The sequence below is a fragment of the Drosophila suzukii genome, chromosome 2L (genome assembly GCF_043229965.1).
Source record: "Drosophila suzukii chromosome 2L, CBGP_Dsuzu_IsoJpt1.0, whole genome shotgun sequence".
Taxonomy (NCBI): domain Eukaryota; kingdom Metazoa; phylum Arthropoda; class Insecta; order Diptera; family Drosophilidae; genus Drosophila; species Drosophila suzukii.
This window is the reverse complement of record NC_092080.1, coordinates 16749572-16773598: the sequence shown is the minus strand read 5'-3', so window position 1 is coordinate 16773598 and position 24027 is coordinate 16749572. Positions and strand designations below refer to the sequence as shown.

Genomic DNA, 24027 nt, shown 5'->3' with positions numbered 1-24027 from the left:
CCATGGCCAGCTGGAAAGGGGCGTGGCCAAAGAGCGGGTGGCCTGCTAGGCAAATGGTGGTGGCTGTTCCGATTCCACTTGGAATCCGCTGTTCCGCCGTTCCAATTGGAATCACAACCACCCGTTGTCCCGCTCGCACTTGCAGGGTGTGGCATGGCGTTAAAGTGGTGGTGGTGGTGAGAGGAGAGCATTTCCGCTGAGTGGAAACGCCGAGTGCGGCCGCTCCGCTCGTCAGTCGCCTTTGGACGCTCGCTGAAAGCGGTAAAATCGGAGCAAAAGCAATCCGAACGGGGAGGAATATACATATATATATATATGTATATATTGTACAGATATAGATAAAGCAACGAGAGCCGTTCTCTCGCTGAAGCTTCGGACGTCGACGTCGCTGCGAAAATCTAGGCGAAAATCGCAACACTTGGCATATATGGTGCTCCGTATCCGGCTAAAAGTCAAGTGCAGGCAGAGGAGCAGCAGAGAAGCAGTAGCAGCGGCAGCAGCAGCTGCGGCAGCAGAGTTTTCCAAGCTCGGCGGCAGAGATTCACTCTCGGCCGGGCGCCGGCGTCAGCGTTCCACGGGATCCGTGATTAGGTTTTACGGTCTTTCAGTCCGCTCGATGACGCCGAAGCCAGCAGTTATGCTCTCAGCAGCCAAGGAAGCAGCAGCCAAAGCAGCATCAGCATTAAAGCCCTAAATCTGTGACACTTCCTTCCGGTAGCCACACGTTGCGTATACGCCACCGTAACCCCATGCCGTCGCGTAAAAACCAAACAGTTTCAGTGCCAAAGCCAAAGAACCAAAGCCAGTTAAACCAAGCTTAAGTAACTAAAGAAAGAGAAAAAAAAAAAGAGAGAAAAAACTAAATCAGTGCTTAAACCAAAAATGGACGTGGCCAAAATGCAAGCCACTTCCGGTCAGCATCTACTGCATCCGGCCGCACCGCCCGCCCACCAACACCACCTGCCCCTCGACTACAGCCTGGGCAACTTTAAGCCAGCCATTGCGGCGGACTTTCCCGGCTCCTTCCTCACCAGCCAGCAGTCATCGTCGGCCTCGAATTCCGCCTCTTCAGCGGCCGCCGCCGCCTCCTCCGCCTCGCTGCAGGTGAGGGATCTGAGTGCCCTGACCGCCATGGCCACGATACCCTCGCCCACGCAGCTGCTCCACCAGCGCATCCAGATGTCCGCGGACGCCGCCCTGGGCCACCACCAACAGCAGCCGGCCCACAACTCCAATCCTCCGCAGCCACAGATGCCGCCGGCATCCACGTCGCCGCACGAATATGCACCCATGTCCGCCTTCAAAGCGGTGCTGCCCAAGAAGCGAAACTCCGACGGTAAGCAGGAAAATCATATCATATCATATAATATCCGTTCGTTGATTGGAAGTGTTATTTTCTCTACAAAAAAAATCCAAAAATTGAATTTTTTTATCACTTAAAAGTGTATGTGGCTTGGTTTTCATAATTTTGGTGTATTTTTATATAAATCTTTTTTGAAAATCAAAATATGTGTCTTAGTAATCTTGATTTTTCTGTGTTATTCTATAAATCTTATTTTAAATCCAAATATGTGGCCTAGAAATCTTGAAGTAGCTGTTTTTTTATATAAATCTTTTTTAAAATCAAAATAAAAATGGTATTCTATTATATCTATGAGTGCTAAAAGATGTTATTCTTTTTTCTAATAATGTAAAAACATAGCCATCATAAAAATACTTTTGCCAAAAATCGTTTTGAAAGCATGAAAATATTTCAAGTTTAGTTTTGTAAATCCCTAACAATCAATTATGTATTTCAAATTTCATGCTTATCAATTCATTTATATAGTAGGTATTACTTATAAATGTAAATTTAACTAGAAAAACCTTTATCAGTCTACTCTTATCATTTGATAATTTGATTTTAACGAGATAACGATTTTGACTTAAAATTAAAAATTGTATTCTTATACCCTTAAGCCCACAAAAAATTATTTTTAAAAGTGATACATAGAAAGCTAGTTATTCCCTAAAAAATAGACTTAACTATGTTACCTACATCCTTAATATAAACGAGATATGAGATTTTTAAAAAAACCTTAAAGTCCTGTCATGATTCATTTTGATTTTATTTAATCAATTGTCGCCAGTTTCGTTTTAATCACTGATACAATCGAACTTCCCTCAATATCAACATTTGTCAAATTAAATTTTTGTGCAGCCTCCGAACAGATTGGCATAAACCCATTCAGCCCCACCACATTTCATATTCCCCAAGTTAATTAAAAAAAAGAAAACAAAAAAAAGAATGAAACTCGAATCCGCAGCGAACAGCGACAAATCCCCCAAAGGCGGATCAGGGGCAATGTAGGAATTTTTTAAAAATTTATTTGAATAATGTGTGATTTTTAAATATCGCACTGGCCATGTTCCGAGTGGGAGCCCAAAAGGCTGCACGGTGTCGGTTTAATTGGAAAAAAGCCCAAGTTCCCGGTTCGGTGAAAGCGTGGAAAACAAAAATTGTTCAGGGGCAGCAGGAGCAAATATTCATTATTCCGTTTGAGTGTGAGTTTGAGTGTGTGTGTGTGTGCGGCGCTTAATGGGCAAATCTTCTGTGCGGACATGGGGCGGAAAAATGGATATCGGGGATTGAAAAATCCATAGCTGGACCACAGATACACAGATACGGATACCACTGCGAACGGCAAACAATCGGACAAACTTGTAGATACACAGTTCGGTTCAGTTGAGTCCAGCCCAGATACATATCCACATGTATGGTTGGTCTGTGTATTTCGTATCTGTGTGCAGGCGCCGTTGTCATCGCCATCGCTGTTGAATTTCAAATATGAGCATTGAATGAATGAATGAGTGTTTGCACGGGAGCCCCAGGCCTCAGTGCTGCCAAATATGGACCTCCCAATTTAGCTTTATAAGGATTTAACAGGAAGATGATTAGTTTAAGAAGGATAAATTGTGTGTTGTGTTTTTAAATGTAATAAGTAACTTAAGTCTCGAAAAACAATTTTTAATTTGAATTAGTTACATGCAAAATAATTAACACTCGATTCTAAACGAATTATTGTTTCCAAAAAATAGTGCTTTTCTTAATTTATAGAAATTGAAGCTAAATGAATTTAGATATTTTTCAAAAATAATAATATTTGACAAAAATTGGGTTACCCTTACTACTTTTTTTTTATATAATCTGACGTCTATCATTACTATTATATTTTACTTTGCCATGAGTTTAGACCGCTTATTATATTTTGATAAATTTGTATCCCTTAGAAAAAAAAGCTGTACTGTTTTGTAATTATTATTCATTTTTCAAATCTGTGGCGTATCCATAATTCCTCTGGTTTTTAAAAAACAAATGGGTTATGCATACTTTTTAAGCACAAGTTTCGCATAAGACTTCAGTCGAGTGGAGGTTAAAACTAAAAGCAACCATCACCAGTTTTCCAAGTATTTTTTAAAATCCAAAATGTAAGCTGGTAAGAAATTTAAAGCACTTCAAATACACCTGAACCAAAAAGAAATTCCCTTCAACATAAATTTGCATTTTCTTCCTCACGTTTATACTTGAAAAAACATTTTTGAACAAACCAATATCCAAGATTGAACTCCGATTTTTCCAGAAATAAAAGCCATATTGGCAACACAGCCCGTCACTTGTGTGAGTGTCTCTCCCTTTCTCACTCAGTCTCTGTTCCATCCCATATTTTCTCACTCACACACACACACGGGGCAGCGACAAGCGGATTTCATTTACCGGCATTACATGTATCCAAAGGATATGTTTTTAGCTCTCGACCGCTTCCAACACAGACATGGATATGCGGAAAAAGCACACATACATACACACACGCAGACACATTCGCACACTGAATTTTCAATTCCGTTTGCCGCGACAAGCACCCCGCTTTCCCCACTTTCTCCCTGCTCCCATCCCTTTTCCTTTCTCTAGAGAAAATGAATTTCGCTTTGTTTGTTGGAATATTTTCTCGGTTTTTGGTGGGACAATATATTGGTTGATGTGGCCGAAGTTCGCAGGGCTTTTTGGTGACTGATTGGCCCCGTACTGTTGACGGGACGGGGGAACTTTGTGGAAATCTGTTGGGCATAACAGTTTAAGCTCTTAAATTTAGTGGATTAAAAAGTGGGGAATACTTGCGACCTGAAAGTAGGCTTGATAATATGTATCTATCTTTCTCAATTTAATCACAAACCTTGCCCCGAAAGGCCACTCAGAAATATCGTCTCGAAGTTCCATTAGCCCACCCACCCATAAGTGGATGATCTTAATTTTTTGTCATACGCCACCGACGTATGACTCAATTAATAATGCCCACTGCCTTTCTCGATCTAATGCGTAGACTGAAAAAAACAGAACTTTGACACCGGCACTTGTGAGTCACGAATTAAGTTAAATTGTGAAAATTGCCCGGACCCAAACTAAAAGCCGACTAATAGTCTGGAAGGGTTCATGGGTTAAATGGCAGCCAGTACTCAAATTACTTGAACGGAGACCTCAGAGCAGCATTGATTCATTCCCAGCTGCAAAAAGCATTCGCCCCCGCAGAGACATACTTTTCCGGTGATATCAGTCCAAAAATCAGAACGGGTGCCAGCAATAGACATATAAATTAAAGTTTCTGATTTATATGCAACGTCTTACGGGTTGTAGAGGCTTTTCTTATATATGGTTTAACGCATACGCCGAAATAAATTTAATAACAAATTTTGTTAAGCCGTTTTCAATCACACCAAACGATTGAACAATTAACAAGGCAATCGGCATATCACATATAATAAATAAACTGTTGAGTCAAAAGAGTTAGACAAGCTTATCTCAAAGAATTATAGGAAAAATTGTATTTGTCAACCCAGAACTGATTGGTTTAAAAAATTATCAATTACACTTTTGAACCATTGTGCAAGTGAGTGATTCTAGACTAGAGTGAGGTAATTTCTTCTACTAAATTTAGAAAATTAAATGACTAAGGAGTTTTACAAATGTTTTTATGATAGCCATCTGACCTCTTCTTAAATACAATCCACTATTTAGATAGTGGAATATAAATTTAGATAATTTCCAGTGCATTCATAATTCGACACGCCATATCCCTCTCACGAATACTATTGCAAAGTACATTATTATTGATCAATAACAAATTGTCGCAACGAAAATCAGAGCAATATTTATGAAATATTTACGACACACGTCGTAATCATTGGCAACTCATCGCCTGTCATATATTTTTCAACTTCTCACAAGTAGACGAAAATTGGGCATTGTAAATCTATAAAGATATCCAAAAACCAGCCGAGCCAGTGACTGACTGTCAGCCAAATAAAAGGAAAGCCAAGTCCACACCCCGTGTATCTGCAAGATACAAAAACAGACGGCCAGAGGGTGAGAGATAGTTAACTACGCACACACACCGCACACGCGTTATGATTTACGATCCGAGGTAAATACATAACGACATCTAAACATGTCAATATCCTCTGTGGCCAGTTGTAAAATCGAAAGAGTAAAAGTATCATAAAAAAAGCAAGCGACCGATAAGTAAACAAAGGCCAATCATCCACAGACCGCAGACATAGTTCGTCCAACATTAAGAAAGTATATTATAGGGCAGTTCAGTTCAGTTCGGTTCCGTTGAGTTCCCTTCCTCAATGTGTTCCCGTTTTTGTTGTTATTTATGCCTTCGATTGCAGTCCAGTCCAGGTTTATCATCATCGCTCGAATGTTTGACAAAGAAAAATCAATTTCCAGCGCAAAGGAGTAGTAGTAACCCTACCCCGGTTGCCATTTGTCACGTCCGTTGTTTGAATATTGAAATTAGAAGTGCCCCGATCGATTCCCGGTGCTGATAGTATGAAGAACTGCGATTTTCGATATCGAATTTGTACCGCCATAAAAGCTACCAGAGTAGATATCGGCTTATAACAACAATAAACCGGCTAGCAGTCTGCACATATGATATCAGCTCAATTTGTACAACGGACAATGGGAGTCATGTGTACCTTTGAACCCAAAAATCAAACCGAAACGAGTCAATCAAATATGATTTTATATATAGCTATATAGGCACCTATAAATGAAAACCTCTATTTGGGAATATTATCTTATTTTATTAGAATTTCTTAATGGTTTCGTAGTGCTCTAATAAAACTCTATACGATCATTTGTTAATTTGTTTTTGGGGAAAAAGAGTGAAAACCGTCGGCCACCAATTAAATGAAATTTATCAGCGAAAGGAAAAGGGTAAAAAATTGTAGTCTAAAGTTTAGATAGCCTTCTGATTTATGGCCCAGCGATAAGCAGCTGGAAAAAGGGTGCAATATAAGGAGAAGGGGCTTGCGATCGGTGGGGGCACAGTCATTGAAGTGCCCTAGGAATTCTGCGGGGCCGAGAACCTGATTGATTTGCAGTGTAAAAATAAATAATGTAATTGCAATTGGCGACATTTGCAAGACGCTTCAAAGAAACGCAGCCGACGGCTCGAAACCAACAGCTGATAGGCGTTATATGCTTAGCTATGTGTCGAGTGTTTGGATACGCAATCCCCATATAATACCACTCAACGAGTGGAGCTTATGCGGGCTAAAGAGCTCTGCTCTCTCTCTTCAAACTGATATGCTATCAGTGGGGTAGGCAATCCAAATCCAAATCCAAATCGAAATCCAATCCCAATCGGAATCCCAATCGAAATCCAGACACAAGTTGAAATCGAAATCTCAACGAATCCGTAAATCATGCACACACATTCGCAGACATGCCAACAGACCAAATCATGGCCTAATCTATCTAACCGTTCAAAGTTTATGGCCCTCTTCTGGCCATATCGCCGTGGCTCTTTATTATTTATACTCTGCTGTTTTTATTTTTTGCCATTTCCACTTTCATATTTGCCGAAAGCGGAATTTGTTTTTATAATATTACGACCAGTCGGCCCCCGACTACTGTTGCCCAGTACTCAGCCGTCGATTTAATCGAGTCGATACCTTCAAAATACTTTGCACTCACTCCGGCGCCTCTCGATTTACTGATTTTGCACCTACAAGAGGTGTTATAAATTAAGCGGAAATGTGAATATGTTAGGAAGCCAAATTAGCTCATGGGCCTATGTAATCATACACTTGCAATAAAGGCTGTATGTATTTCTGGAAATTGAAATCATTAAAGTTTTTAAGGGTTTTTACTTCCTTTTCAATTTTTTTCTATTTTTTTAATAACCTTCCTTGTGCCAAAGAATATTTTGTTCAATAATTATAAAGAAAATCAACAAGATACTACCCTTTTTTAAATAACATAAATATTATTATATTAATCTTAAATAAAAATCCACTTCAAAAAAACTCTCATTAAATTAAAGTACCAAAAGCAATATGAAATATTTTCAAAATATTTCAAAAACAATTTTTATAATAACACCCTGCCAACTTTCACAGACTGCCAAGTAATTATAAATGAAATTCCAAATATTAACACCTCCTGTAGGCAAAGCGTTAACCCAAACCAAATTGTAATGGCTGCAAATCGCCCCCAAACAATAATAATCCTGACAAAAGCCTGTAAATGGGTGGGAGGACAGAAAACAGGGCGCAGGATAACAATGATTTCAATTACCATGCAGTGTCGAATAATTATTTTACCTTCTTCCTTTTTATGTGAACAAGTGCGTGGAGTGCGTGAATATTGCTCCCGGGCGGATAAAAACAGATGAACGTCGAATTCCGGGGGGAGGAGAATATAGAAGATGGGTGTTTTTGGGGTGGACGAGGGCCAGGCCTATGTCTAATGTGCACAAATTTATGACTTTACTGCCGACCGTCGAGGGGTCGTTGATGCCACTTTGCCAGCCTCCAGCAGCCGAAGGACTCGCCACCCTGGAGCGACATCGGGCACATGCTTAAGCTCATTATTATCGTTTAAACAAGTCGCCCTACGTGAGCCACCAAGAGCCACTTGTCCTGGCCTGGTCCCAACTCCCATTCCTCCGTTTGGTCCTGCTCCTGCTCCTTGGGGTTGCTTTCGGCCCACAAGTTTTCACCGACCGTTAAACGTTTCCAATTTTATTTCCTATATATAGTATGGCGTGGGTTTTGAGCTCCCCTTCCCAGGTTTTCCTTCTGGTGGTTGTGCGATTGTCTCGTCCTCTATTCGATTCGAATTTGTTTTTGGCTGGTGTAAATGCTCTCGGGACGATTGCGTACATAATTAGAAGTAAAGGGTTGGGCTGCACCGGGACACATTTGCCATAATGTCAATGATTAAAATTTAGATTTTTAGAGGAAGGGTAGGATGTAGTTTGCCTGCCATAAGGTGGCTTTTATAAGGCTGACGTTTCTATGTAATTTAAAAAATAACTCAAATCAATTTTCAAACACACATACAATATTTACGCGTTTATATTGTGTTTTGATATTTCTTAATACCTATACTTTGGTTAGAAAACCAATCTTAGAAGTATAACATATTTGGAAAACCTGCAATATTCCTGGAGCTTGCATTTTATTAAGAAATTTATTTTTAACAAGTTATGTGAACAAGTAAAATGAATTAATAAATTATAATGCGTTTATTTGAACTTTGCAATCAGTTTTTATTACGTCTAAGCTTAGATATTTTTAAACATTTTTTTCAAATGTACCATGTAATTTGTAGTACAACCAAACTTAGTGATGATCAAACGAATCCAAATCGGTCTGGATTATGGGCAATTTCCATATTTAAAAGCACTTAGAAGCAAAAACCGAAATCCCAAGACCAAAGTTCGAGCAAAAATAACACGAGTGAGAGTTGCAACAACAGCAGAAGGGCAATAAAAACACTTGACACTCCGGCAGGAAAAGCGGGCGAGCAGCCACCCCAACATTTGTTGCCGAGTATCTGATGGATACGTTTTTCCCTGCCTGCGTTTAGTGCGTGGGCTTTGTTTATATTTGCTTGGCTTTGCGTTTTGCCGCCTCACTGACTACGGACTATGAGTTTGACTATGGCCGGGAATCACAGATCCGCCCCCATATTTTCGTATTTTCCGCCTACATCCCCCCCCCCCCCTGCCCCCTTGGCAGTTACTTTTATCTGCGTGGCGAATTAGAATGTTGTCAAATTGTTATTCTTTTGTTGCGATGCGGATTCATTCATTCATTCGATTCGCCTCAGGCCTCAGCCCGCGTCGCGGTTTTCACTTGGCTGGCATACGGAATACGGAATACCCCTTTACCACCACCCCTGTCCTTTTGCGCCTGCGTCAATTTGCACGCAGAATGTCGCCGGAGTCGAAGTTCCTAACCCAACCTCCACCCGAATTCCCCGATTTCTCCGGAACGCTGTGTGTTTTCTGTTTTGTCATGCTCCATTTAGCCGAGTGCGGACCGAACAGATGTTCTATTTAAACGCACATTATTATTATTTCATTTCGACAGGCGATAGACTCCGAGGATGTGTATTTTGTGGGGTGCACCAGGCAAAGATGTTGAAATCATTTCCTGATGATCCAGCAGAGGATTTTGTTTTATTATTGAGTGGAATTTTGTGGGAAAATTAAATCTCTTTTTCTACTTAATTCTATATCCTCTTAGTTATAAAATATCATAATACCAGCTTTCTATTACTCAGTAAAAAAAATTCGATTGAAAAAAAATTCTTTAAATTAATACGGAATATATAAATAATTATAAATAAGAAAGAAAGTGTATCCCATTATTTAAAACAATTAGAATTTCCCATCTTAAGGTATTAATAGTCTGAAATAACTATACAAAATGTAATACCCATGACTTTGTAGGTTGTTCTCAAAACCGAAATTCTTGTCGGGTGGCTGCTCCTGTCCAGGGGCGTGCCGACTTCAACCCTGAGCGCCGGCGCCGTATCCGCACACGGATTTGTATCTGTGTCCGGGGCCATCATCGCTGGCCAAAGATTTCGGGGTGACGATGCCGAATGATGACGCGTTGATGTCAAATGCGGAAAGCGGTTCACGAGAGGGGAAGGATTCGTTGATTAGGGTGAATTAATGGTCATGTAAGGTGGATTAGGCGATTGAATACGAAAATAATTACATTTGAAATTCGATATGCCGCCAACTGGCACACATACGAGGGCGATCTCGTGTGTGAGGCTGCACAGGTGGAATCCCTTCCCCTTTTTTTTCTCAGTAAGTGATTGATGGTATGGCATATGCTTTGCTCTGATTTTACTAAACGATCGAACAAGAGAGTTCTCCCCAGTTCTTCAGTTAAATGCAAGCACATACATACATATAATGTCAATAGTATTTACTCATATAAATATTTTAACTTCTAAAGTCTTGTAATGGTAAGTTAAATTATCATATTACACTACACAAAGATTTATTATATTTATTTTTATTAACACCTTCTTATTAAAACCACGTTTTACATACCTATTTATATGTGTATGTAGGTAAACTGTTATGTTGCGGCAGAAAACGAGCTAAGTTATTTTTTCCAGATAGGTTTTCCCCCAATAAGCTATCACATAATTTATCTGTAGTAATAAATAATAATAATAAGTAATTAGTTCCCAACTAAGACCTCTCCTTCTTCTATTTTTCAGATGCCTCGCTAGCATTTAGCATAAGCAGACTGGTCAAGACTGAACAACTGACGGCGATGGCGGCGGCGGCCGTTGGCCTGAAGCCGCCGACTTCCCTGGAGGACAACAACAACTCAATCTCGATGCTTAGCAAAAACCAGCAGATGCATCAGCAGCACCAGCAACAACAACAACAGCAGCAGCCACATCTTCCCCAGCGCTCCAAGCCGGCCTTCATCAGCGCCAGCGAGAAGCTACGCCGCCAGTCGCGATCCCGCTCCAGGTCGAGATCACGCAGTCCCTGCTCCTCGCAAATCGACATGGAGGATGCGGAATCGCACCACTCCCTGCATTCCCGCTCGCGATCGCGTTCCCGTTCCCGCTCCCATTCCCGCTCCCGCTCGCACTCGAGCAGTTCGTCCGTGGAACTGGAGGTGGACTCGCCACCTGGCAGTCCGAGGATCAGCTCGCCCAGCGGCACCTCTGCCTCCGCCTCCGAACTTCTGATCACCGCCAATGGCGGTGGTCGTAGCATAGGATCCAAGAAGTCGGATCTCTTTTCCGTTTCCGCTCTGCTACGAAGGGATGAACCGCCAGCGAGAAGAACGCCCAGGAGTCCGCCATTGGGACATCTGACCGCCAGCGGACTGGCCATGCCCTTCAATCCGCTGGAGGCAATGCGCCAGGGATATCCGCACAACTACGATGCGGCCATGTTCCAGCGCCCACTCTTCTCGCCCGCCCTGCCCTTCTTCGCCGCCGTCGCCTTCCACCAAGGTCAGCAGCAGCAGCAACAGCAACAACAGCAATCCGGTCTGGGAGCAGGGTAAGTGTAACTATCCATAAGGTTGCTTGGGACTAGAGAGCGCCAGAAAAATATCAAATCGATTCGATCATTTTAGGAACCATTTCAGTCTTGTTTTTTGAATTACGCCTTGACTTCAGGGAACAACTTAATTTTTTACATTTATATAACCTATCTAAAAATACCGAGATAATACCAGATATATGGTATGATATTAAAATCCCATTCTTTCTTTCTTAACTTTTTTTTTAAGTTTTAAGACTATATTTGTATATACAGAAAAATAAATACAGATAGGAACATTATTGTTACACACTTTTTGGTTATATTAAAAAATAATTACTGCACTTTTTATAAGGAATGCCTAGCAAAGTATGTATGTCAATTAAAATCTATTTTATGTATCTCTTGTTATTAAACACATACAAATTTTATTTATATAAATCGCCTACTTAATTTAGTTCTTTGATTTTTTAGTTAATTGAAAACATATTTCAAGGCTCAACTTCATTAACAGATTAAACACATTTAAATGTTATATAAACAAAATGCATTTTTAATATAGTTCTTGTGTCAAAGGACTAGATGAAAACACATTTGAATGCACAATTTCATTACCAGATTAGCTCTATTTCGCTCCTCTGGCCATGCACATCTAGAGACTTTGCAGCTCGGGACCCATTTTAATTAACTCGCCTCAATTAAATGTGTTTCCACAGCTACCATCCGGATTCGCAGGAAAATCTCTTCCGTCTGCGGAGTCTGATGGTGCCGCTGCAATCCGCCGGGCAGAACAACTCCTCGGCGGCAGCGGCGGCGGCAGCAGCTGCGGCGGCGGCCGTCGGCGTGGGCGTGGCCGGGGGCATGGGCGTGCCACCCAGCGGCGGGCATCTCGGCCTGCCCCACTCGCCCCACCTGCACCACTTCCACCACATGGCCGCCAAGTGGCCGGGCCTGCACCAATTCAGCGACCTGTACTCGTGCATGAAGTGCGAGAAGATGTTCTCCACGCCCCACGGCCTCGAGGTCCACTCCCGCCGGACGCACCACGGCAAGAAGCCCTACGCCTGCGAGCTCTGCAACAAGACCTTCGGCCACGAGGTCAGCCTCAGCCAGCACAGGTATGTGTAGAATGCCACCCACCGCAGGGGGAGCGGGGGAACAGGGTCAGCCACTGCATGCCAACACTCGAAAAAACAGGACAGCTGAAAATCGATTTTTATATAGTGTGATTCCTATTTAATAGTATAAATCATTTGAGAACTATCGAAAAATGCATAAAACATGTATCTACTTATCATAATTTAATATAGTATTTGTTGTTTGAATATATCAATGTTAAATCAAACCAAAACGTTTAAAAGTATTAAAGAAAAATAAGTTTTTAAAAATTGTATACTTTCATACTTACAAATATATTGTTTTTTAATAGAAAGTAAAAGTTACATTTGCAAGTTAGACTCTATAAGATTAAACTATACATTGCATATTTACCAGGAAGAGTATCAATAATGTCCAAATTTCAAAAGCGTTAAATAATTATAATATGAATATTTTAATTTTCACAATTTATCATGAAGTTTGAATTTTCTTTAATAACATCGCCTAAGCATCTTTGCATTCAAATAAATTAATATTATAGATGATGCAACAACGGCGATAGCTTTTTTATTTATTTTCACAAATAAAACTCATAATTTATCCAAGTGTAACGAGTGGTCTTCCTGCCTGGGACAGTAGCGGACACTTTGCATTACTTAATTTAGCCAAAATGGCTGGATTTCAGCCTGACCAAATGTTTGCCTTTGTGGCTGTAGTTAAAACACGTCCACTTCCGCCTTTGGGGACTTACCGGACCTTAATTACGGCGTCGCTCGTTACTGGGACCCCACTAATCCCCCAAACCCCCTCTACCCCTCTCCATTCCAGGGCGGTGCACAACGTGGAGAAGGTGTTCGAGTGCAAGCAATGCGGAAAGCGCTTCAAGCGCTCCAGCACACTGTCCACCCACCTGCTCATCCACAGCGACACGCGGCCTTATCCCTGCAACTACTGCGGCAAGCGGTTCCACCAGAAGAGCGACATGAAGAAGCACACCTACATCCACACAGGTAAGCAACGCAGTTGTGCATATGATGAGGTACTAAAGATGGGAACCATTTTTGGGGCATATACTTGAGAGAAACAAGATCATTCCGGAAGAGGTTTTAAAATTTTTTTTATTTTTTGGCTATTTTAAAAATATAGTTTTAATAAATATTTATCGTGATAACATGAACGATGTTTTTCGTTTACAGCAATTTAAGAACTGCTTTTAATAGGAATCTGTTAAAGTTAGGAACTTACTTTAGCTAAAAATTTAAAGACTTTGGTTCTTCAATTATATTTTTAATGTTTTTGATGGGAACCATTTTTGGTGCATATACTTGAGAGGAACAAGAACATTCCGGAAGAGTTATTAAAAAAAATTTAGTTTTAATAAATATTTATCGTGATAACATTAACAATGTTTTTTGTTTACAGCAATTTAAGAACTAATTTTAATAGGGATCTGCCAAAGTTAGGAACTTATTTTAGCTAAAAATTTAAAGACTTTAGTTCTTCAGCTACATTTTTAATGGTTTTGGTGGCTTAAGAACTTAGGAATATTTTTTAAACCAATTACAAAAGAAAATATTAGGTTGTAATAGTGATATAGGCGAACCTCTTTGTATTTCACTAGCTTGTATTAAAGAGTGTCATGAATCACAGACTTACTGGGGTAGTCATGCAAAATTCTAACCCAAAACAAGAGGAACTTTAAAGAATTTCGCCATACAACAAACGCAGGGAATGGTATCATGGGTGGCTAAGGGGGGCTTTCAAGGGGGGTTAGGAAGCGTCGCCATTAAAGCACTGAACGAACCACCCCAAAAGCCGCAGTCGCCAGTTGCAATTACAGTTGCCATCGGCAGAACCAGATATAGCGAAATCTCGGGGGGCGTCAAAAGGGGGGTTCGAAAAAATGGAGCAGGCGACAGCTGAAAGAGCACCCAGTTTGCTCTCCGGAAATCGCAAGGGAGGCATTCAGGGTGAGAGAGCGAGAGAGAGCTGCTAGTGATAAGAATCTGAATCCGAAAGAATCCATCTATATACTGGAAGGCCTGCACACAGATACTCTAGAGCACACACACACACACCGACACTGAGAGAGAGAGAGAGTGTGAGCGAAAGATAGAGAGAGAAAGGCGGGCTGAGAAATCACAGCCGACCAATGAAAAATTTAGTCAAGAGATTTTGATTTCCTGTTTTATACGCGCGCACTCACACGAATAACAAATACGAGGCGCACACATAGACGCCGTGCAGTGGTGTAGGTGCAGGTGCACACACACCCCCGAAAAGCCGAAAACGAAACGGAACTGAAACGCCATTGCGAAACGGGGCAAAAAGGAAACTGCCAAGGGGGAGAAGGTCGTTGGGTGGGGACGGCACACTCACATTAGCATCGATTTCAAGTTCTTGATGGCTACGTGAAAATGTCGAATCTCAAATGCGATTTGTTCTAGTTTAAAACCGCACTCACACTGTTCCGAAATTTATGTTTTGGTACAGTAAAAACTGTAAGGAAGTTTTTCAATTCTTATAAAGATAAAGCTCCTAATTTCTATCATGTAAAACTTAAATACTAATTAAAAAATTGTTTTCTATTATTTGAAAACTCCAAAGAAAATGTATTTAGGACTTTATCAGTAATTCCAATATTATTAAGATCTTTTTCCAGAGATGATCTCAAGTCGTTTAGCCACAACAAAAGTTTATAGTGATAAAATATTTACGAGTAAAAATGATTTATAACTTAAATTTAAAATTCAAAGTATTATCAACAGATCCTCAAAGCAACAATATACTCGCATATTCTCTGACATAAAAAATTCATGAAATAGTACACCTTAATAATTTGGAAAACTTTTAAATTCTTCATTTCACCTGTGGTAAAACTCAAAGCTATTTCCAAAACAGATCAATATTTCGACCGGCCGTTACATTAAAATTCATTCCCTATAATCATTTCTGTATTGCTGCCTCAGATTTCATTTCTGTATACGCACACTGGATCATTAAGCATAAAAAGCGAAATTCCTGTTGGGCTGGAAATCAGTTTACAAATGGCAAGGATAATAACCTCTAATAAGCAGACTTTCCTCGCTGATGCGTCTGGTGAAATCAGTGAAGGAGAAATCAGCACCCCTACAAAACCCACACAGACATGCAGAGAGAGAAAGAGAAATATTCCAGACATTTTTATCGTTTGCCGTCTTCGATTTAGGACGTGTGCCTCCCCCTTTCTCCTCGAGGGGGCCCCAAAAACCCCATCCCACCAAAGGCACATGTGGCTATGTTGGCCCCAACATTTCAAGATTTCCCATCCAAGTGCCTTGGTTTTTTCTTGCGTTTCGCTCGGTTCGCTTTGCTTTCCTTACGACTTATCCTTAATTTTCTTCCTTGTGTCGAGACGTGTTTCCATCCCAGACAGCAGATTTTTCCTCCTTTCATCTGATGTGATTTTTCGGAACCATTTCTTCGGTTTCCTCTGCATTTTCGTATTTACTTTTTGGCAAAATGTTTTATATGCTTAGTCCGTGCTTTGCCCGCATTTCCCTCTGTTTTTTGTTTTATTTTTTTGGTTGTGTTTCGCTTTTATATCCTTGCCTCAGATTTTCGTTTTCGTCAATTTATGCGCTATAAAAAGACGGAGGGGGAAAAAAACATTTTAGGATTATTTTATTTATTCATGACTTTTGTTTTCCATTCCAAAGTTCAATCTTAGTGTGTCTGAGGTGCAAAAGGTGTTTTGCATAGAGCAAAATCGATAATTTCAACTGGAGGAATGCTTTAAAAGTGGTGTAAAGTCATTTCTTTATTTTCTGCTTAAACATTTTAGATACACGGACCAACAAAAGATTATTGTGATTTTTAAAAGACAAACTATCGAACTGCCTTTTATTATACATTTAAAAAACTTAAAAGGAAAAGTGTACCTTTTTATCTTATAGTGCAACATAATTTTTTCTCCTCCTACATACATTTGAAAAAAACCAGTAGAAACCCTTTTAAACCTTCTTTGACCCTCTGCTAGTTTGCTTCAATTCATTTCCCAAATCAAACCAAAGCAATTTGCCCCTCTGTTTCGCCGTCGCTCCACAGGGCGTATGCGTGATTTGATTCCCACCGCTTAGCGAAAATAGCCAAGCCACCAAATATGTTGCGAACGTGTTGAATTAGGAGGAAAATTCAGAGTACCACAAGGATGGGAAGCAAACTAAAGCTTAAAATATTAGAAGACTAAAAGGAAAGCCATTCAGAAGGCAGCCAAGATTTAAAAGTATTTCCACAATGTGCGGCAATAAAATGCCTTGAAAAAGCAGGCAAAAAAATAAAGCTGGCCCCTGATATGTACATAAGTTTCGTATACGGGGGCTATAGCCTTCGAGACCAAGACCCAGTCCACCTACCCCACTTTTTTCTTTCGAAATTACCGACGGCCGACGGGATTTTTCTATTTCCTTACTTTTTCCCTTTTCTTTTTTTTTTGGTCTCGTTAGTGCTCGTGGGTCGTTTTGGCCGTGATAAATAATAAAAGCTGCTCTATAATCTCTGCGACTACGTGACGTTATTTGTGCCGATAGTGCACGAACGTGCCCCGAGCCATGGACCCAAGAGAAGTAAACCCTCCTTCAGCCAGATTCTGCATCCAGGCATGCTCGGTGAGAAGGCTCCCGGCCTGACTGCTCAATTTTACTGTTGCTCGACTCGACCTTCCACTTAGCCACCCAACCACCCAACCACCCAGCCACCCAGTCCCTCTGCTCAAGGAAAAGAAATCCTCATGCCCCGGGAGCTGAAAGTTGAATCAGAGCACATCCCTACGGTCGAATGTTTCACAATCACGTCGCTGCAATTCCATTATATACAACGAAGCTGTCTTCCGTTTCGTTTCGCTGGATCCGCAGCCCTCTCTTTCACTCACCCCCCCTCTCTGTCTCTTTCACTCCCCTTTCTATATACCCGTATCTCTGTTTATTTTATATACACTTTCCCAATTCTCGGTAGGGAGCTACGGAGTCAGGTCCTCACAAGTTAGCATGTTGTCGTCGTTATTTTGTTGCCGTCGCCCCCAATCTCTTGCTATATGTATATATTTTTACGAGTGTGTGTTTGTGGGTGTGAGAGTGTAACCGTATGGGTGTAGTACATAAAGTGTAACCCAACAAGTCTATGCCACTATCTCCATACAATACAGGGCTACAGATAAGAGGCAGCTATAAGTGAATATATATGTGTGGCTACCATTATAAGCACCAGAAAAGAGTGCAGACGGAAAATAAATATAATCAAAGTTTTGGTTTTCACTTATATTAGATGTTTAAATACAAATAGTTTTGTTTTTAATTAAAAAGAAAGTTTAGTAATGTATAGTATAAGAAATGCAATGCCAAATAACTTTCTAAAGTAAAATATATAGGGTACAATACATTACTTCTTTCATGAAAACAAGTTTAATACCAACATCTGATCACCATTAAACTTTCCCCAACTACAGACTCAGTGTAAGCTTTCAAAATTCCATTTATATTTCCTTCGTTCCCTCTGTAATTACTGAGATTTCATTATATCCAGCTATATTTTCACGACATTTCTGGCTCCAGAAAAATCGTTCATTTCGAAAGCAGCTTTCCTCTCAAATCTCTAATGAAAAATTCAACAGCATGAAAATGAGCAATAAATGGGGTATAAAGCGCAGAAATGGGGGAAGCCCTGAAACAAGCATAAGAAAAAAAAAACCCCCACAAAATTGCTTTAAAATGTTATCAGAGCAAGGAGAATTCCGACTTTAAATGCGAGCGCAACCACAGAACATCACACTGATGGACCAAAAAGTTTAAATTTAAAAAACTCCAGGACTTTCGTCCTCTGATTCTCTGATGGTGAATGGAATTAGGGCGGTGGATGTAGATTCTGCCTGCGGTCTGCGGAGATGACTTACATGGAGTCTTGGGGTCCAAGTGGGTGGTTTGGGGAATGCTTCTGTCTGGCGACGATACGCTTTTTTTTGGGGGTTGTCGCTCGAGATGCGATGTGAGTGTGTATGTGCACCAAGGGGAGGAATCATGGAAGCACAAAAGTTGCTAAAATGGCGCACACTGGTTGAAAATTCAGACAGACAGTAGTTAGAAGTAATTCAGCTCACGGGATACCCTTAAGACTAAAAGAAAGGATTTAATGCTAAGTTCGGATCACATCCATATATGGTGTATTTCAAAATGGGAACATCTTTTATATGGTAGTATAGTTATAAACTAAATAAAATTTAAAAGACAGGAGATACATGTGGGTTAAATAGGAAAATATATTTAATTTTACATTACACAAAGCTTTTTCATTAACTAAAATTTTAATTTTGATTTTTTCAATTAAGATAAGTGATAGTTTACAGTTGATAAGTTAATAGGTACTATGTAGGTACTTTGAATATTTTTTTAATGATGTGTGCTTGCTAACCATTAATACTACATAGCTACATGGATATTTTTAAATAGTGTTATTAACTATATTTATTGTTAAGGACATATGTACGTTTAAATCTTTAAACTCAAAATTAATGATATTATCTTGGGGTAACTGTACCTAATGCACCTAAAAAGGAACCCATTGAGTCCCAATTTGTCCAGCTTCTACTTCAACCAAACGAGCTCCACTAACATGTGTTCTATTCTATCTTTGTTGCAGGTGAGAAACCGCACAAGTGCCAGGTGTGCGGCAAGGCCTTCAGCCAGAGCTCCAACCTGATAACGCATTCCCGCAAGCACACCGGCTACAAGCCCTTCTCCTGCAAGCTGTGCCACAAGGCCTTCCAGCGGAAGGTGGACCTGCGGCGGCACAAGGAGACGCAGCACACGGACCTCCGTGTCCACCTGGGCAAGGTGGACTTCATGTCGGCGGCGGCGGCAGCGGCGGCCTCTGCCGAGCTGGCCGGTTCAATGCCAGCCGGGGTTTCCACGGGGAATCAGGGAGCCAGTGCGGTCAACTCGGTCAACACGAACGGAGGAGCTCCTCCGATGGGCACCCTAAACTGCCAGAAGGTTTCGCTCCTGGTATAACCTGAAAACCAATCCGAAATCCAAACCAACAACCGCAACCATTGTGCAATAGATGGAAGTGAAAAGCTTCGCCAAGCGTTCTCCCCTGCTTGAAACCAAAACTCCAAAGAGAAAAGATTAAAACAATTTAAATAATTTTAAGCCAGCCAGTTAAACGATTAAAAAAAATATTTCCAATGTTGCCAAAAAAAAAGAAGAAAAATAGCAAAGACAAATTAAAATCAATTAAAGCAAGCACTACCTATAGTCGGTCTCAAGTTCTCATTAAAATGTAATCATATTGCCATCTTACGAACATACCAAAGCTATTCCAGAACAAAACGGAGTTTCCATGTTTTTCTTCATGTATATCTGTCAGTTTGTATTGCTGTGGCCAGGAAAGCCAGTTAAAAATCAAAATCAAATTAAGAAATTCCATCAATATGAACTGTGCGTGTCGTACTTTGTAAAATGTAACAAATTAAATCCAATATATAAAACAATTCGAAAGCGTGAAAACCAAAACACAAAAATGTTCCAAGTTTTCGCTTCTAGATAGTTGTGAAATTTTAACTAAATCGCTGTATTATGCAAACTATTTTGATATTATATCATTCCAATGAATTTAGTCTAATTAATAAATTTTTTAACTTATTTATACATATTATGTGTATGTATGTAAAAACCGCTAAACAAATATATATAAATATATTTTCATTTTAATGTTCAACAAAATAATGTATGTAATATTAACATAACAATTATGAAGACGAAAATTAATCTACATTCTAAGTATTTTTATGTTTTCAAAATAAATTGAATTTATTAAGCAAATATGAAAGGCGAGTTGTTTTTGGGTTGTGGATTTATTTTTCAGAACTCGGTTAACCTTCATTAATATAATTTGAAAACCAAAAGTTATACATCACAGAAAGTGTCAATAAGAAGTTGGACAAGTACTTTATGAATTCAAAAGGCAAACTGAGAAGGGAATTTCATAAAGATCCTTGGCATAACCCTGAACGTCAACATGTATAAATATTAAAAACTCATACGTTTATCCCTGAGAATTATAAACAAGAATATTCAAACTCGCATGATTAAATCATGAGTGGGTGAAGCCCACTCGAATTTGTTTTCTATTCCCCAACGTGTCCAGCCGCAGATATCAAATATCACGTACGAGACGAGGGTAAGCCATCAAACCACCCAGACCACACTTTTCAGCCATTTCCAACTCCAATGCCATTTTCCATCTTCATCTGGGAGTTTGTGTCTCTACCAAATTTGACAATAAAAAATATATAAATTGCAAACGGTGAACTCGGCGAGCATAAGCCACATCCTCTCCTCCTCCTAGAATCGGACTATTCCCAAGTCTGCAATTTGCACAGCGGCAAATTGTCTACTTTGCAAATGGAGTTGAGCTGCAGCCAAACCAATTTCATCAATAAAAAATATTTCTGTCTACCTTACGTAAAACGGTGAGATACTTTTCGTTGCTTCCCCCTTTTTTGCATATGACAATTTCTATAAAGATAAATAAAAAGGTCGGGTACGTGAGTATAGCGACGAAATGTAAAATGAAATTGTTTAGAAAATATCTTGAAAATGATGCAAGGTGATGGAGTAAAATGTAAAATTACAATGTACTCTGAAAAGTTGTCAGTAAAAACTATTGAGATACAATATGCTATTTATCAGATAGTTTAAGGAATATAGCCATTCCCACGATTATGTTTGCACATTTACAGTGTTGACGGCGATTATGGATTCTCGAATAAAAATTAATAGTAAATTGACGGGTAGAATGGTTCGAAAGGCGCAATCGTATGTTAATTTATGCAATGATCGATAACATCCTGCGATTTAATCAACAAACGCTTGTGCCGCCCGCAACAAAAGCAAAGCCCTAAGATCAAAAGACCCATGGGCGAGTCGTCGACCGAGGCGTTGGTGATCATAAAACATTGATCAATCAATCTTAAACGATCTGAAAAAGTCACAAAATCAGCAACTTCCGTCGAAAGGCACGAGTTGAGCGAGTGGAATCGAAAATAGTACGGAGCTGATCTTTACATTATTGATTGAGCGAGCGTTTTTACGATTGCATAAAACAAAAAGCAAAAGTTATGGAGTCACAATGCGGGTTCTTTGAACGAATTAAACGCAATTAGCTGAAGGTACTTCAAACCCAAAATGGGGCGGGAAATCGGTTCCATCAGGATCAGCTCTCCTCAAATATGTGGCTGTGTTTTTAAAGTCATTCCACAAGACCATCTGCGTGCCAATGAATTTACTCAAGGCGATCTTAATGCGAATTTATTGCCGCCATCATTATGGCTCTGAGACATGAAAATCATTTGGGGCGATGACTAAAGACTTTTCAACAGCTTTGCACCCTTTTCTTGTATCTCCGAACTCGATTATGCTGGCCATTTTCGTTCCGGATGAGCACGAACTGAAACGTCGGATAAGACAATGGATCTTAATTGCCCTTTATTTCTGGAAAAAGAATTACTAAATTACTCAAAATTTGGACTCAAGGTGGGAATAAACACTTTTTGTAAAATATAAAATGTAATAAAAGAAAAGAGCTTCATATACATTTTCACTGACCTAATCAAATGAAGTTAGTACTTTATATTATTCCAGAATAATTGATAAAGTATTGTGCTGCACTCTCTGACTTAAAACTTTTTGTAATATTATATTTAAAAATATACGTTTGTCACCAATTTGTATTAATTATATATAATTTTGTGTTTCTTGTCATGTAGACCTATTTCTTATAAAGAAGTTTCTGAAACAGTTTCAGTAAATAGTTTTTAAGCTATCGTAATCTGTACTCCTAAAAAAGAAATATTATCAAATTTAATTTGGATACCTTGTACTCCGAATTTAAGTTTACAACGAATATCCCTTTTTTAAAAAGAAGTAAGTCAGCTAAGGGCATTACTAAATTTTTTAATATTTATTTCCATAATATTTAGTTCCATTAAAACACTTGACGGCAAAAAGCGAAACAGTGCAGTGTCGGCTTCATAATTACTTATTGTATAAAATCAAAATATATTAAATGTTTGTGGGGGCTGCACTTAAAGCCCCAACCTCATTGAACTGACCTCTCTTCGAAGTGCCCCTGAAAATCCATTTCATTTTCCCCCCAACTGACTCAGCTGGTCATCAGTCGGTGGCGAAACATTCCCTCCCCCAGATGGACACTTAATGGGAATTGCATTTTTATTACACAAACAGACGACGAAATGTTTATTAATGGCCCAAACACACAGGGCCATCGAATCATCGCCATGACAATCGACTGCCAAATGCAGTTAAATTGATTCCGCCTCCGATGGCCGTAACTGCAGTGCTAAGTTAACTAAGTGTAACACTATAACTGCAAATGTTGTTACAAGGCACAGCAGTGAGCACCTGCTGACAATTTCAAGTGCAGGCCGTCCAAAAGAACAACAACACGCACAACTGGAGTGATTTTCCGGTGGCAGTTGACTCAATCCGAAATCCTCCCCCTTGATTCCATTGTAGCGCCAGGCGAGGAAACCGCAATTGTAATTCACGGATGCGCAACATCGGGCAGCTACAGCTTCCCAAACTAATCGCTCGCTCAGCGGGATCGGGTGGTGGCTGATTGCCCTGGTGGTTGCTTCACTGCACTGGGAAAAATCGGTAAAGGAAAATGTGTTATCAATAACTTTTTTCTACAGTACTACAAGTTGTAGACTACAACACATCTAAGGGATTTTTATATGAACCATTTTTTCGATTTTTAAAATTTAAATATAACGATTTAGATAAGTTACCACTTATTATGTTCATTGTTCAATGTACATTAACCTACAATACATGGTACCTATTAAACTCAGTAAATCCAAAAATTATACTAACTAAAATGCCTTATAAAATATAGTACGTAAAACTAAAGTACGAAATTGATGAAAAGCAATTTTTATTTCGAAATATATTTAAAAGAATCCCAAAGATCCCCATTTCATTTCCCGCAGTGTAGTGCCTCTGCAAGCGGCGCTTGTTGCCAATTGAATATCTCAATTGTTGCAAGGCTGAGGCTGTTCGCTCCTTCCCGCTGTGTGATTATTTAGCGAAGGGAGTACGTCTTGCCTTGACAAAAGCAAACAAAACGCCCCGACCCGGAGCACAATCCCACTGGACTAATTCAGCTGTAACCCCGTTGATATTCCTTATCCTCGTGCATTTCCCGCACCCTCGGTCGACTGAGGAAAGCGCAACTCCTGAAAATTGAGCATTTTTGGTGTCATAAGTCGACGTTAGGGCGGTTCGGCCACGCTAGAATAAACATCAACAAAGCGCATGAGATACTCCTGCAGAGGCTGCAAAATTTGTTTTAAAACCCACAACAATCCGGATATTGCCTTGTTGGTCAAGTCACAGAGTAAAATTGTGAAAAAATAATATTTTATAATCTTTGAGTTACCAGTTATATGGATTAGAAAAAATATAAGATCTTGTTTACCATAAACAAAAATGTTGGTAGTTTTAGAATTTAG

The 24027-nt window shown here is 39.8% G+C and overlaps 1 protein-coding gene across 1 annotated transcript; it reads left to right on the top strand.

Annotated features, from left to right (window-relative positions):
* The first annotated feature begins 239 nt into the window (after positions 1-239).
* Positions 240-19694, top strand: sens-2 (zinc finger transcription factor senseless-2). The gene is made up of 5 exons (XM_017070498.4): positions 240-1336; positions 10577-11381; positions 12080-12481; positions 13290-13471; positions 19131-19694. The coding sequence occupies exons 1-5, from the start codon at positions 883-885 to the stop codon at positions 19499-19501; spliced, it is 2214 nt and encodes a 737-aa protein (XP_016925987.4). The 5' UTR covers positions 240-882; the 3' UTR covers positions 19502-19694.
* The last annotated feature ends 4333 nt before the right edge of the window (positions 19695-24027 follow it).

Coding starts and splice junctions, on each gene's coding strand:
- sens-2 (XM_017070498.4), top strand. CDS start 883: ATGGACGTGGCCAAAATGCAAGCCACTTCCGGTCAGCATCTACTGCAT. Junction 1,337..10,576: donor CAAGAAGCGAAACTCCGACG/GTAAGCAGGAAA, acceptor TCTATTTTTCAG/ATGCCTCGCTAGCATTTAGC. Junction 12,482..13,289: donor GTCAGCCTCAGCCAGCACAG/GTATGTGTAGAA, acceptor TCTCCATTCCAG/GGCGGTGCACAACGTGGAGA.